Source organism: Chenopodium quinoa, unplaced genomic scaffold, assembly GCF_001683475.1.
Source record: "Chenopodium quinoa cultivar QQ74 unplaced genomic scaffold, ASM168347v1, whole genome shotgun sequence".
In the NCBI taxonomy this organism is placed as follows: Eukaryota; Viridiplantae; Streptophyta; class Magnoliopsida; order Caryophyllales; family Amaranthaceae; genus Chenopodium; species Chenopodium quinoa.
Window position 1 is genome coordinate 1887449 of NW_018743204.1, and position 16583 is coordinate 1904031.

The 16583-nt window shown below is 33.7% G+C and overlaps 1 protein-coding gene across 1 annotated transcript; it reads left to right on the forward strand.

Moving 5' to 3' along the window:
• Positions 1–8715: 8715 nt before the first annotated feature.
• On the forward strand, positions 8716–15104 carry LOC110733789 (fatty acyl-CoA reductase 2-like). The gene is made up of 7 exons (XM_021913846.1): positions 8716–9178; positions 10408–10607; positions 11013–11113; positions 11715–11907; positions 12533–12776; positions 12929–13263; positions 14217–15104. Exons 1-7 carry the CDS (start codon positions 9050–9052, stop codon positions 14386–14388), a joined length of 1374 nt encoding a protein of 457 aa, XP_021769538.1. The 5' UTR covers positions 8716–9049; the 3' UTR covers positions 14389–15104.
• Positions 15105–16583: the final 1479 nt, after the last annotated feature.

The window sequence follows — 16583 nt, forward strand, 5'->3', positions numbered from 1 at the left end:
TTAATGAAGACTGTATTAATCATTCTTTGGAAGGTATCAAGCGCATTTTTCAAGCCAAACGGCAAAACAGTATAGTAGAATAACCCTTGATCAGTGACGAATGTCGTCTTTTCTTGATCTTTCTTCCACAGGGGTATCTGGTGAAAGCCCGAATAGGCGTCCAAGAAGCTCATCAAGGCATGGCTGGCTGTAAAGTTGACCAGATCGTCGATCTTTGGGAGAGGATAGCTATCCTTCGGACATGCCGTATTCAAGTCTGTGTAGTACACACACATGCCCAGGTTCCATTTGGATTTTTCACCAGCACAACATTGGCAACCCAATCAGGCAAGTAGCATTGCCGAATGAAACAAGCATCTAACAATTTTTTCACCTCAGCGGCTGCCGCCTGGCTTCTTTCTTCACCGTGGTTCCTCTTCTTTTGCCTTACCGGCTTCTTTTTAGGATCCACAGCAAGTTTGTGGACGGCTAGATCCGGGATGATGCTTGGCATCTTGTCCACTTCAAAGGCAAAGATGTCTTTGAATTCCTTCAACAAGTGGTGCAAGTCCGCACCAAGTTCAGCAAAAGCAGTTGTCCCGACCTTAACAGTCCAGTCGGGACGAGAGTCATCTAGGACGATGTCCATGTGCTTGCCAGCCGGCTGGGGATGGAGTTCATCCGGCCTTTGACCGGTCAGCGATTGCTATTGCTGGTCTTTTTTCTTGGCCATCATTTGTTTGGCCTTTCTCTTCTTGCCAGCTGCTGTTGTAGCAGGCGCGACTTCCTTAACTTGGTCAAGGTCAGTAGTTTCTCCACTCGGGCCGGCTGCGACCACAATGGGATTGACATCAGAGAGGTAACACTCCCTGGCCATCTTCTGGTCTCCCCGTAAGGAGCCGACTGTTCCATCATCCCTCTCAAACTTGAGAAGCATAAGAGAAGGGATGATAACAGCTTTGGATTCATTCAGGGTAGGGCGCCCCAAAATCATGTTGTAGGTTGTCAATTCTTTAAAAACTAAGAACCTGACCACCATGTGGCGTCCCTCCCCCTTCTCGCCCAGACGAATGGGTAAGTCTAATCGTCCTACCAGATGTACTACACCACCCCCAAATCCTACTGAGGGAGTAGAGACCAGGTGCATACTCTCGGGCTTGTACCTGAGCTTGGCCAAGCACTTGTGACTGATGAGATCCGACGAGCTCCCTATGTCAATGAGGATCCGGCCAACTCTCTGGTTTTCCACTTTGCATTTGATGACAATAGGATCATCATGCGGCCTCTTGATTTTTCCCTTGTCCTCCTCAATAATAACGACTTCGGGGAAGTAGTCCTTAGACGCCTGTCCCTCGTCGACTGAGTTAACATCAAGGCGCCTGATATAGTCTTTATTGCCCCGAATGGTAGGGCCGCCTCCAGCGAAGCTGCCTGCTATTGTATAGATTGGAGTTTCATCCGTATCCGAGCTATTAGCAGAGTGGGGCTTCTTCTTGGACGACTGTCTATGGTTAGTTTGCAAGGTCACCTTGGACCTCAAGATATAAGACTTGAGGACTCCTTTATCAGCCAGACGGTCCAACAGCCGCTTGAGACTATAACATTCGTTGGTGTCGTGACCAATATCCTCATGGTAGTGGCAGTATTTGTTTTTGTTCCGATTTTTGGCGGAACCCTTCATAGGAGCTGGCTTGTCAATAGAGACCCGGTCCTTAATCTCCATGAGGATGGAGTAATAGTCTTTATTGAATTCGTACTTTGAGGAGTACGTCTTCGCTTCTCTCTTTTTCTTCTGGGACGGCTGTTCAGAGAATTCAGCCACCCAGACTTGTTTTTTTTTTTCTTTTCTTCTTTCTTAGCCGGCCTTAACGGCCGACTCTCTTTTTTGTCAGACCTCTTTGAGTCCGACTGCTTACTGATGTTGCAGAGCTCGGTCGCCTGTATATAGGCGTCTGCCTCCATCAATGCCTCTTGGAGGGTAGCCACCCTCTTTCTGACGAGGTCGAACTTGAAGGCCGACCCGTCCTTCAGACCTTTGAAAAAGTCTGTGTAAGCTATCTCATCAGACAGCCCTTGAATCTGAATTTTCATCACATTGAAGCGCCTGATATATGAGCGCAACCCCTCCTTCTCTCCCTGTTGTATGGCTCCCAAGTTAAGACTTGTCTTCTTTGCAGGGATATTCATTGAGAAGTTTGACGCGAACAAGTATGATAACATCTTAAAGTTATTGATGCGACGCCCTTCAATGTGGTCGGGAAGCATCCACACCAAGTAGCATCATCCAACCCTTGTAGATACATAAGGTTGGTGTATGCCATCAGGTGGTCTTCTGGGTTGGAGGTACCATCATAAATGTCTACCAACACATTCTTCACCTTGGCCGGGTGTGCGGCCTCAGTTATTTCCTTAGAGAAAGCTGAAGGCTGTTCCCCAAATTTTAGCAATCGAAGCTGCCAATCCAAAGGCTAGATATTGGGTGCCGCCTGCCCCCCAAAGAGGGTAGGCTGCATATAAGGTGGTCCATATGGCATGTTTGGCTGTCAAGGCACATACGGGGCCGCCTGGAACATCTGAGGACTAGAATGGGCAGACAGGCCGCCTGTCTAGTCTTCTTGGTTTGATTGGGAATACCTCAGCGAGGCATTCTGAAAACTGTCATTGAAGTTCAACGTGGAGGCCGACTCTGACAGTTGCATATTCTTTTTTTGCTGGATTATCATCCGAGCATCGGAATATGTTTTCTTGGAACCATCCGGCTGTATATGCCGGATGGGCTTCATCTGCCCTGGCTCAGGGAACCACAGTCCAGCCAGGTTTATCAAAGGCTTCCGTCCCTCCCTTGGTTTAGGGTAAGGAGTGGCCTCTCGGTCTTTGACCGGTTTTTTCCTCCCAGAATAAAAGGGCTTCTTGGCCCGACTGTTCCTTGGTAGGGACAGCCGTCCGTTTATCAATAAGATCCTTTATCTCCTCTTTGAAACTTGTCATGAGGGTCATGAGCTCGTTTATAGTGATGGGGGTGGACCCTTCGGCCGCCTGAGGCTGACATGTCAGCTGGCCGACTGTTTCACTAGGGCCTGCCTGGTCAGTGTTCCGTTCCCTCCTTTCGGTGGGACGGATGCGGCATGTCCTGAGGGACCTGTCAGGGGCCGTATGGGTGGCGACTTCATAGTCGTCATCCGTATCTTGGTCCGAGAAGACCTGGACGTCAGTCGTAGGCCGTTTCTTGTTAAGAGGTGGTACAGGTTCTTGTGAAGTCATCTTTGAAGTACTCTCCCCATAGACGGCGCCAAATGTTTCGGGATTTTTTATGTCCTTCGGGAAAGTTACAATTCCAAGACTGACTTCTGGATGCCTGTACCTGCAAAACAACAGAGACTCCGGTGGGTGGGAGTTCCGCCTCCGACGATCAAGTTAGAACGTGTATGAGGAGTAGAGTGCGGAAAGTAAAGGGTCTCTCTCGAGTTCCAAGAGTGAATCTGCAATGTGTAATTACTCAGTTCCGGGTGTCAGGTGTTTGACTTTCTCTAATGGAGTGTTAATGGGTATTGAGTATTTTCTGAATAGGTGTTCCTTAGAGGGAAACATCTCCCTTTTATAGGGTGTTGGAAAACGTGCCCAATACTAGGTTTCAGTAAACCTAGGGCTGATTGGGCTTTGCCTGGAACTTTGGGCCGTAGGAGGCCACTTGCTCAGTTGGCAATCCTTCTTGCCACGTGTCGTGACCTGATTGGTCCACCTTGGACCTTTCACGAGGTGACACGTGGCGGACTCTAATTAGTCCATGTGGATGACACGTGGCAGGATATAATTGGTCCACGTGGCGGGGGAGAAATCCCCTAATCACCATAGTTTCCCAAAGTTTGGAAATGATTTATTGGAACATTTGAGTAAGAAATGGCTCATTGGAGTAGTGATATGAAATGAATTATTTGATAACAAAATGAACTATTTGGCATTGAAATGGATCATTTGGCAAGGAAATTAATATAAATTTTATTTCCGAATAAAGGAATGACTGGAAAATAAAATGAATTCGAATAACCTACGCAAATCAATAGATTTATTGAACCACTATGGCCATACCACTTATTACTGTACTAGAAAAGAAATAACTATGACTGCGGAAAATAAACTAGAAATCCTATAAAGAAGCGAAAGTACAAAATCTAGTCCTTTCAAATATCATCCCTCTTGTCCTTTGATTGTTTGTAGCTTCTAGGATCGAATTCAAGGTCATTCTCCTCCTCCATAGGTTCAGGTATCTCTGGATTTTGCTCTACTTGGATAAACTCTTCATCTTCCTCATCATCAGATGAAATGTAAATAATGATTAGGGTTGGGGGTGGATTTGGATTTGAGATTTCCATAATGGAACTGTCAACAGTATGGTTACTTTCCTTCATTAGTTCTCCTCCCTCTTGCCCTTCATTTGCTCTTGGTTAATTTCCCTGTGATGGGGAAGTGTTTCCTAATTGGCTGCTTGTAGAAGGGGAATTATTCCCTGCTGGATTATCATAATAATAATTTGGATATGGAATCTGTAAGCGTTCGCAGTTATATTTCTCAACTCGAACGAGGTAAGAAATCAAGTAACTGTAGTCAGGGTACCACTGTCCATAATAGTCTTTATATTTGGAGTAATTGGGAATGTCCCCAGACAAGTAGAAATAAAAAAACTTTGTCTTGATAGCAAGATATGGGGGTTCATTAGGAAGACAGTGAACTATCATGGTTGAAACACGATCAAGAAGATCATACTACTTGTCTTCTAGGATATGACTCAGATGTGAACAATAAAAGCGGATTTTCTTGACATAGTCAATGGGATGTTCATAGTCTTTTTTAATTAGTGTTCCAATTTATGAGTTTTTGTGGAAAGATCGGCATCCTGTAAAGGAAAAGGTTTAGAAAAGAAGTCCCTTCCCAAAGAAAAATAAAATAACACAATTCTTGCATGAATTTAGGTTCAACGTTCAATCAAACAATCTTGCTTATTTCTAATCACATAATTACATGCTTCCACATCATTCAATTCACATGATCAAATATCACAACCTAAATACTTAATGCGTACAAGAACATGAATAATTCCTTTCCACATCGTAACATCTAGAAATTACTTTCCTTTAAATCACCTGTTTTACCCTTTTTAAAATACGAATTAGAAAAATCTAAGACATTACCGCCAACGTGATAACGGCTAAGGCAATTATCAAAGACACACAACGAAAGACTTGTTTTAAAAACCGTTCAAAATGAATCCAACTTCAAAAGTCAACCAAACGAAAGTAAAGTCAAGTGAAGTCAACCTACAACTTGGAACCATTGTAGGCCCTTTTAAAAACCAAACAAATACTTAAAACCATTGCGTTAGTCTTACAAGCAAATATATATAATAATCAAAGCAAATAAACACATCATATCCTTATAGGAACTAAACAAGATTCGCTCTTCACTCATACCCTCCTAACTTAATTTCCCTTTTTACCCTTAATGATTCTCATTCTTATTCAAGTTGGTATTTAACTTTCTTTAAAATTCCATTGACTTTAAAAATTCTTTTATAAATTAAATATGCCCCATAGTTTCTAAATAATGAAATAAAATATTTCCAAAATCAAATAAATAAATAGAAATGGGTTTTTTTTTATTAAAATAAACCTTTTAAATTATTAAAAATACCATAAATAATTCATTTTAAATTATTTAAATACGTCATATAATAATATTTCAAATTAATATACATATAAAAATACGGGTATTACACACAGTGTGGTCGACTGACACACACCAAAACACTAACCGGTTGACCCCTGACCGACCGAGTAACCCATGACCAACCTAGTAACCCCTGACTGAATAACCCCTAATCGATCGAGTATCCCATGACCGAGTAACCCCTGGCCAGCCACGTATGAACTTTCTAATAAAACAAACTCTCTTTGTCTCATAATGTTGTCATAGTTTTAAAAATATCGAGTTTACAAATGTCCATTTTGTACATTTTTATCCTAAAATGATCAAAACTTACACCAATATAAATAAAAGTTAACGTGGTACTCCCTCCGTTTCGTAATAATCACAACACTTTGACTTTTGTACTATTCATGTTTACCTTGACTCTATTTTTTTTATCAATTTGTAAAAAACACATATTGCCATGCTATATATTTTTGGATTAATCTTTATGTGTATTTTCATTAGATCAAGCTTAGATTTTATAATTCTTAATAATATATAATTACAAATATTGATGGTTAAAGTCATGCATCGGTATGTGTGCCAGTCAAAGTGTTGCAATTATTATAAAATGGAGGGAGTATAAAGTTACGTATGAATATTTATTTAAAAAACAGAGGGGGTATCTTCAATTTAATATCGTATACAATATTTTTTTTTTTTTGAAAGAAAATATCAACTACAATATTATTCAATAATTTTCTTTAGTATATATACAATGATATTATTGCCTTAGTATTATAGGAATATTTATCAAAAAATATATGTGTGATCAATGATTGAAACTATACTAAAATAAGAATAATATCAATCAAATATACCCTTAACCATAAAGGAATGGGATGGTTTGATGGTTGACTCAGTGAATACATGAATTGCAAATTTGCATCACGAATATCTTCTTAAAGGTTTTGTCAATGCTTATAGTTATCGATTTCCAGCAGAATTTTGATGTTGCATTTCATTAAGGGTATATTATAGTTAACAATAATAGCTTAGGATCGGTTCATATATACATTATTAAAAAAAAATAAGACAAAAAGCAGAAAGGAAGTAAAATATAACGAGGTCAACAGTCTTTTGATTAAAACTAAAACTTATACAGATCGAAATAACAATAATATCTACACTAAAATAAGAAAAATATCAATCAAATATACCCTTAACCATAAAGGAATGGGATGGTTTGATGGTTGACTCAATGAATACATGAATTGCAAATTTGCAATCCATCACGAATATCTTCTAAAAGATTTTGTCAATGCTTATAGTTATCGATTTCCAGCAGAATTTTGATGTTGCTTTTCATTTCAAAATTCCAGTTCAATAATGGTGGCTTCATTAGGCCGGGTAATACGGTGATGGAGCAACCTGACTTTAAGGATGGAGAGAGAAGGGTTCGAGGGTTATTGCAAATTATTTAGCAAAATCGACCTTTTATTGACAACAAAATTTCGTACATTTTTGCATTCAATAAGTTTGGAGTTAGGCTTGTTTTCTTTACCTTATTTAAAGTTGTACTCCGTACTAATTTTAGTTCTTCTGATTATTTTTCAATTAAAACTAGTGTTTTGGCTCTGGTAATTCGCAGGTCAGATGCATGTGGTTGATCACTAGTATACATTTAAATTAATAATTAAATTTGTTTTTCATATTTTCATCTATTTCATATTAATATTTTGTATTCAATAAAAAACTTAAAATAGCATAGTTTGGTGGTAAGACACTTAGTTTTAGAGGTAGTGATTGCATGTTCGAATCTTGTTGATAATTTTTTTATTTCATAATGATAACATGCATGTAATAAGAAACTAATAGAGGAGAGTGACACGTGACGAATGCAATAAGAAATAGTGGCACATGGCACGTTGCACAATGTATGGGTAGTAATGTACTCCCTTTGTCCCATAATACATGACACAGTCAACATTGCACACATGTCAATACACTAGTTTGACTTTATTTTTATATAATTAAATATTAATAAAAAATATTTTTATGAAACTTTATATTAATACCTATCTAACAACATATTTTATGATAAAATAAAATATGTTTTTATTATGTTAGTAAAAAATTATGGTCCAAGCAAATGCATAAATAGTGAAAAAAGTCCAACGTCTCGTGTATTATGGGATGGAGGGAGTAGTATAGATCGATTCGCATTGAAACTTATTTGGCTGCGGGCTGCCCCAACATCTTGCTTGGTATTACTCCATATCACTTACAAGTTACAACGTGAATTGTATTCACTATTTAATGATATACTCGCAATATTTTTTTTTAATTTTTAATTTTTAATTTTTTTTTATTTTATTTTGTTAACTCAATAACTTTCATTGTTGCCCATGTTGAAGACTTGAATAGAGAAAAAAACACTCCTTAGACATATAAACAACTAATTATGAGTTTGATTTGGCTGATCGAATTGATTACTTGTGGAATTTAAACGAAGTGATCGTACATGATACATTAATTAATAATCCATAATATTATATCAATCTGAAAATTCGGCCATTAAAACATAAATTATATAATTAATGTATGTGTAAACAAGTACACAATATTATAAATACTCCATTAGCCAAGCAGGAATAATCATGTGTACTATAATTAATATCAACCTAATATTCTCTGTCAACCTTAATTTTCTTCATAAAGCCAACTTCACCAGCTCAGTCACGTTATATCAATTGTTTCTAGTATCTAATTAAGGTTACTCTTAGCTTGCTTCTCTTCATCTTCAAAATTTTTTCCTTAGTTCTCGATCGAGTCGATCCACAGTACACCATGTCAAACCACCCATATGTTCATGGTATTGGTATCGTCAATTTCCTCAAGCACAAAAATTTCTTCATTACAGGTTCCACTGGGTTTATAGCAAAAGGTAATGATTTTCTAGTGCCATGAATTTCTCTAATTAATTTTCTTTGTTCAAAATTAATAGTCGTGTGAATAATGCAATTTAATCGATACATGACAAATAAAACAAGTAGGATTCATATCTACGTAGACATGCATTAATATATAACATGCAGAGCCATGCATGGGTGCTACCTTCACCATTGTACTAATTCTTTTAAATGGAGTCTACATTATTTCTATGTTTTTTTTTTTTTTTTTTTTTTTTTTTTTTTTTTTTTTTTTTTTTCAAAACATACATTATTTTTCAGTGACCCTTGTTGATTTTCAAATAGAACCAATTTTCCAAGAAGATCTTAGCTTAATTGCTTAAACTCTTGTGCCATCAAAAACATGTATGAGATCAAATCTCATTCCGATTGTATATGACAATAGATATTTGAGATCGACTTCAAATCTCTAAATTATGTGTGATGTGTGGCATGCAACAGTTTTTGTAGAGAAGTTATTGCGGGAAGTTCCAGAGGTGCAGAAGGTCTATCTCTTGATGAGGGCCAAAAATGCAGAAGCTGCTCGGGAAAGACTAAGAAAGGAAGTAAGTATATGTACTTATATTAGGCTATATTTAGTTCACCTTATTTTTTCTTATCTGATATGAACTTTTTTTTTTTTTAATTTTTATTTGATGATCTTATCCAATTGTCACGATTTGTCTAAACTTTGATCTTATAAGTACGCCAATTATAAAGAAAAATATACCAAATGGTGTCTTATAAGATTTGTATTAATGTGTATTTTATTAATATATATTTTTCATAATTATTTTCATTACAAAATAAATGATATTTAGTAATAAAAAAAATCACAAATAAAACAATATAAATGTTACGTTCCGATCTTATTAGTTTTTCTAATTTGATCTGAAATACGTAATAAGGTCCCGAAATTAGGTGAAATAAACATAGTCTTAATTGCATTTCTTAGTTCTAACTCCTTTCCGTTGAAACCCTAACATATACTTTTATACGATGTTCAAAACATGATTTCGAATTTTTGACCATTAATAGATATACTACATTCGTTTCTTATTATTTGCAACAAAGGAATATTTTATTATATCTCACAAATAATATTTCTTTGTTGCAAATAATAAGAAATAGAGGTATTATATAAGAAGTTGATAAATTGAAAATTGGCATCGATACGAAACTTACCATGCTTCTGCTAATTAATTTAAACAACTTTAATTTGGTAATGAAGAACACGGATTAATCCTTACATACTTACTAAGCAGCAAATTTAATTTAGTTAGGTTTTTTTCATCAGGTAATTGTGATTTCATATAATTAGTCAACACTATATTTTGATCTGTTAGCATCATTGAAATAAGGGTTTTTTTCTAAGTTAAAATTTGGTGAAATTAACTGTATACAAGTATGCTTTTCCATTGATTTGTTGATTTCTGCACTGTTTGCTTGAAAACCATCACATAGCTTAGTGAAAGTTTATTTTGGAATGGGAGAGTAGCAAGTTTATTTGAATTACTTACCATTATAAATTATAATAGGCTAATAACTTAAATAAGAAATTATTTCAATTTGAGGGTGTGTAACAAAACTCAAGACATGAGAATGATATGAATTCCATCTACAAGTATAATTATTGGTTGCATGCATATAACATATACATACCTAACATTTGTTGCTTATACATCAGAAAAATATTCAAGATTTACAGTGTGCTTATTATAAAAACATAAAAGTAGTATTTTAATATTTTGTTTTCCTCAAAATCTTATAAATTGTTATTGAATGTGGTTATTAGATCATAGATACTGATCTATTCAAGCGGTTGAAAGAAGTGCATGGAGAAAAATACGAGGAGTTCATGAAGAACAAACTTATTCCAGTTATTGAAAATCTTAGTGAACCTTGTCTTGGTATGGATGCCAACGTGGCTGTCGACATTGCAAATAAAGTTGACGTGATTATAAATGCGGCTGGCAGCACCGGATGGCAAGGAAGGTTTATTTTTCTCTTAGTTTCTTATATTGATATAAATTATTTTAAAAAATTATACATGCATTAAAAATATTTCATCAAAAATTTTTACATCACAACACAATTATTATATGAATAATAATATCAAAATTTAAAGTTAAGAAACTATATTTTGAGATAGATGAAACATATTATAAAGTCGCTTTATAGAATTGTTTGGGTAATTAGGGAAATTGAAAGGGTTTTGTTCTTTACATAATTGCAATATGATACTTTTCATGGCTAATTACAAAACCCAACCTTATTATGAATTTATGATATGATATAATATGATAGGGTATAATTGATTAATAGTTACTCCGTGTCATATTAATCTGTATAATGGGTTTAACATTCTCTATTCTCCTTGACTCCTTTAATTTACTGCAGGTATGATACACTACTCGATGTAAATGTGCAAGGAATTTCAGGACTTATTGGCTTCAAAAAGAGTTGCAAGAAACGCTCCCTTTTCTTACACGTTTCGACTGGTATGGAAAATACATGATACAAAATATTTACAAACTTCAATAATTTATAAGTTCTAGTTTATGAGTTTTTCAAAAAGAAAGGTTGTAGTTTATGAAGTTGCAAAATTACAAAAAATATCAATAAATAAGACGAAAAACATGTGAGTCATTCGATTGTGATAATCTAAATTAAAGGTGCATATTGGTTGTTTGATCCTATGTATGTGAATAGTTTTCTATTTCAATTCCTCTGTTTTTTAACGAGTGCAACAACATTTAAAATTTCATAGTTTTTATTGCAAACCTTTGGCTTTTTAAACTATAAACTAAGGAAAATTATTAAAAAAAAAAAATATTATTTTGAAAGTATTCCATATATATCAAGCCAATCATAATAAGATTACACCTAGCTGGATGACTATATTTTCCATTGGCGAAAAATCTCAAAAGTTTTTCAAAAATTAGTGTGTGTATAGTTTAAAAGTCTAATAATTATTGCATTTACTTAACAAAATGAAAAAGAAAAGAGGACATATTATTTACGTACTGTATGTAATATTTTACAGGATCATAATTAACCTAACACTAAATATTTGTTGAAATTGTTTGCTTCCATATATAGCTTTTGTCACCAAGAAAACAGTAGGAGTTTTTATGGAAACGCCCATAGGCGTGGAAGAAGGCCTACCGGAGGGTCAAAACTGGAATTCACAAACACTAGACATCGAAGCTGAATTCAAGTTGGCTGCAAAGATTGCTTCTGAAATTCCTAAAAATGAATTATCAGCAGAGATGGCAAAGCTAGGTTTGAGAAGGTAAGAATGAAATGTGAATTAATACTAATTTATATATAACACACAAATACACAATGGTTTTTGGTCTCATATTGTAATGCTTTAATTTTAAGGGAAGGAAGTGGATTCATTCGCAAACACTAATCTGAAAATAAAGCTTATATACTCTTTTTTTTTTCTTTTTTTTTTTCCAAAGTTTCTTAACAAAAAATATTTCCAAAGTTTCTTAACAAAAAATATTTTACCTGAACTTATTGTAAATTACTTGAGTATGAAGGCTCTGTTCACTTCACCTTAAAAAATAATATTTAGTAAAAATGATTTCAGTTCAGTAAAGATAAGTTTAGTTCAGTAATTTTTTTTTTTCAAAACCAGTAAAAATAATTTCATTTCAGTAAAAATAATTTTAGTTCAGTAAAAGTCAGTAACTTAAAAGAAGAAATATATTACAAAATCAGTAAAAATAATTTCAGTTCAGCAAAATAATGTTCATTTCAATAATAAATATTTCAGTTTAGTAAAAATAATATAAAACATGTTAACAAACCCTAATAGTTACTCAGCTCGTTGATGCGGGCTACTAGACTACTTGCTGTACAATTGACTCATTTCTTTTATGATGATTAATCAACATGTGAATTTTTAGGGCAAAATTTCATGGATGGACAAACACTTACCAACTAACAAAGGCCATGGGAGAGATGTTACTAACCAAAGTAAGTGATAAACTGCCAGTGATCATCATCCGTCCAACTTTAGTTGAAAGCATTTATAGTGATCCATTCCCCGGATGGATAGAAGGATACAGGGGAATAGAACCAATAATCGTATCTTATGGTAAAGGACAACTTCAAGGAATTTTAGCAGACCCAACCGCGATAGTAGACATTGTATGTATCTTATACTTCATCCGTTTTCTTTTATAGTATCTTGTACACAGTGCCATACTTAATATTAACACCAACATATTACATTAACTCCAAGTAATTTTTTATTTTTTTCATGGAAACTAACTTGAAGTACTGTAATTATATGTAATTAGGTTCCAGTTGACATGGTCGTAAATGCCATGATAGCAGCCATCGCAAACCATGGGATAATCGGAGAACCCGAATTAGAGATTTACCATGTCACATCGTCTATGGTGAATCCACTAACATGCGGTAAACTCATTAAATTATGTAACAATTATTTTGCGTTGCATCCATTCATAACACCGAGTAGAGAATTTATCAAAGTGAAAGACATAGAATTCTTCTCATCGATTGATGAATATATATTCTTTGGAATGGGTTCTAGTTCTTCAAACGATAAGCTGCATCGCATTCTTGTTCGCATGGCAGCTATTTACCAGCCTGTATTATTCAGCAAATTACGGTAAATTCTATCAACTTAAGTTGTCTTCTTAATTAAACTTTCTATATATTCTCTAGTTTCTTGATTTTGTTACATTCATAACATAGTGTGAACTTGTTTCGTTCCTACATTATGACATTAATCTTTAGAGTTTATGAACATAGAATTACAAGCATATACGAAAAATTATTTGGTAATTAGTTAGATGAACGAGCTGTTTGTACAAAAATTGTAAGAAGGGAGAAGGGTTTAATTTAGAGACCAACAATTGATAAAATGAGTGAATTTCTCAAATGCTTAAATTAAGGAAAGATCAAGAATTGTTGTAAGAGGATGACATACTAGTATATCATTTGAGTTTGTGTGCGCAAGTGCACAAATATTTTCACTTTTACCGTGCAGATTATCTATTATGATGGTAAATTGGTAAGTTTATAAATTTTTTTATTGTTAAAGTTATATATATATATATATATATATATATATATATATATATATATATATATATATATATATATATTTTAATTTTTTTACGGGAATTGTTAAAGTTATGTCTTGAAAACTTTGATAAAAAAAAAATTATAAAAAAACCATATTATCTTTAATAATTCATTACTCCTCATGTACGTGGTATGTCATCAATTGAAATATGTTTAAATATATTGATCATTTTCGTTGAAGATGCAACAAAATATATCATAAGTTTTAGGTCCTTTTCACTTTTACCACAAAAAAAAAATCAAGAAACTGTTTTTTTACCACTAAAATTTCTCAATGTTTTATTTTACCACAAAAAAAGAAAAAAAAAATTATAAAAATTGTTTTTCACCATCTACCGTCAAGGTGGTAAAATAAAACTTTAAGAAGTTTTGGTGGTAAAAAACCAATTTCGTGATATTTTTTTTTTTTTTTTTTCAAAATTTCCTAAGTTTTATAAATGGTTTAATTTAAGATGATGATTTTCTTGTGGCCAGGGTGAACGACAAGAAAACACAAATTTTGATGGAAAAAATGTCATCGGTAGAGAAGAAAATCTTCGACTTCGATGTGAAACGCATAATTTTGGAAGATTATTTAATGAACACTCATTTCACAGGTATAAGAAAGCAATTTCTCAAAGAAAATATTCTCTCCGCAAAACTTTGAAGGCTCGGCAAGTTCGAATGATATCATAAACGACTACAAATTAAAACTCTTATTATGTATAACTCGTACATTGTATTTTTTTTTTCTTTTTTTTAATAATGGCTTGTTGTGAATAGTTCCAAAATGGCCAAAGGACAGTTGATATAGACGATATACAATCCTAGATCTTGGCTACGACCCTCCACGTATTTACCAACAAATGCAGTTGATGTCCCCTTATGTTTATATAATTTATTATCCGTACGTATTGCTTTTATTTATTTCATGTTGATTAAAGGATGATGATAAATTGTTGATCTTAATAGCAGCCAGACTTTCAGTATAAACTACAGTGTGATTTGTATTATTGTTTACTTAATTACTTCATTTTATTGTAATATTTGTTTTACATTCTTCTTTTCTTAAATATTTAATGATTTTTTTTGATAGCTAGCCCTGTGTATATTATTACATAAAGTTGTATATTTAGGAGCCAAGTGGGATCATAAGGTAAAAAAAAATCAATAGTTAGTAATATCATACCTTCATCCCCAATCCTTCAGTCGTGGTTCGTGATCATATGGATTCAGTAATCTCATGGATTAGGAATGAAGTGTAATTTTCATGGATCAAATTTCGTGTTTGCATTTGTTTCTTTCGGTAAACTTCATGAACGGATCACAAGTTGCTTAAAATTTTGTTGGCGGCTCCCTACTTTATCCCTTGTCCCTATTGTATATGTTAGCTCCCACTTCCTACGATTGTCAAATATTTTCACACATGCTTAATTAGGCGCACTTCAATTGACGCTTACAGCAAGGCATGAGCTTTGCTTTTAATGAACGAAATGAGCTTGACATGACATGAATTTTTATTGACCCATTCCAGATATGGCTCGCTTGAGTATGAGCTTCGTTGCTCTGCTTGTCCTTTAGTGAGCAAACAAATAGAAAAAATAATGGATTTGATATAGCACTTCTTCAATAGTAAGAAACTATGAACTTAAAGATTTCATCAAAAAAAAACTATGAACTTAGAGATTAAGTGACATGTTTTTTAAACAATAATTACAAAACAAAAATATTGTTATGAAATATAATAATGTATGTCCATTATGTATACCATTGTAACCCCCCGACATTATTACTTCCCTAAGTAACCTCTTGTAACTCCTTTTCCTTTAGCTTATTGTTTTCCTTTGTGACTCTTGCTTAGTATGACTCTTCATTGCTTTTGGAGGGTTACTATATCCTCATGTATATATATAGGCATTGCCTAATGAAGAAATGAACTAAGATTAACACCTATATCTCCCTCTTGTATTCTACTATTCTTCCTTTCTCTTTATTGTATAACACGTTATCAACACCATTACTCTATAAATACGATTTAAAAGAAAAATTATGATAGCAACCGTATTAAATCAATCGATGATGATGATCGCAACAAATCAATAGAGGTATGTATGTCTGTTCTATTGTCAAGTTATATATTATTGTATAAAATTGAAGGTGGGTAAATATATCTACGATGAGTGGCAAGAATAATGTTATTGGCTCAATTTCTATTCGATATGGCAATTATTTTAGTTTGATTAAATCATGAAATATGACTGCATCCTTTCTTCAATTGCACTTTATCACATGGCTTGGATCTTACCGTTATTTTTAGTTTGATTTGTAAAATTATTGTATGTACTACGTAATTATAATTTTTTTTTTTCATGTGAGGTTTTCTTTATCCTATAATCTCATGATGAAACAATTGATTAAAGATTACCCTTTTTTTTGGGATAGTATTATATATATATATATATATAATATATATATATATATATATATATATATATATATATATTTTATGACTCTTACTGTGTGTATAAATTTTAACCCAACTAGTGTAGATTATGTTATTATTTTAACATGATATAGTTTAATCTTATTCATCAATATTGTGTTTGCACCATCGTCAATAGTTTAGAGACCGTGAATTCATAAGATAAGAAAAGTTTGCACTATATATTCCTAAGGTAGATGGTGTTAATAAAAGCATTAGAAATAAATTGTCTTTGATTTACAATTGAATTTGCTTGACTTGTTATATGTACAGATTCTTTGAACTTCAATATGGCATAACAACAATTTTACTATATGTCTTACGTGTATTTTTACTATGTTTTAAGTCTTGATTTATTGCAATTTATCCTTGAATCCTAA

Coding starts and splice junctions, on each gene's coding strand:
- LOC110733789 (XM_021913846.1), top strand. CDS start 9,050: ATGTGTGATGTGTGGCATGCAACAGTTTTTGTAGAGAAGTTATTGCGG. Junction 12,777..12,928: donor CAACCGCGATAGTAGACATT/GTATGTATCTTA, acceptor ATATGTAATTAG/GTTCCAGTTGACATGGTCGT. Junction 13,264..14,216: donor GTATTATTCAGCAAATTACG/GTAAATTCTATC, acceptor TCTTGTGGCCAG/GGTGAACGACAAGAAAACAC.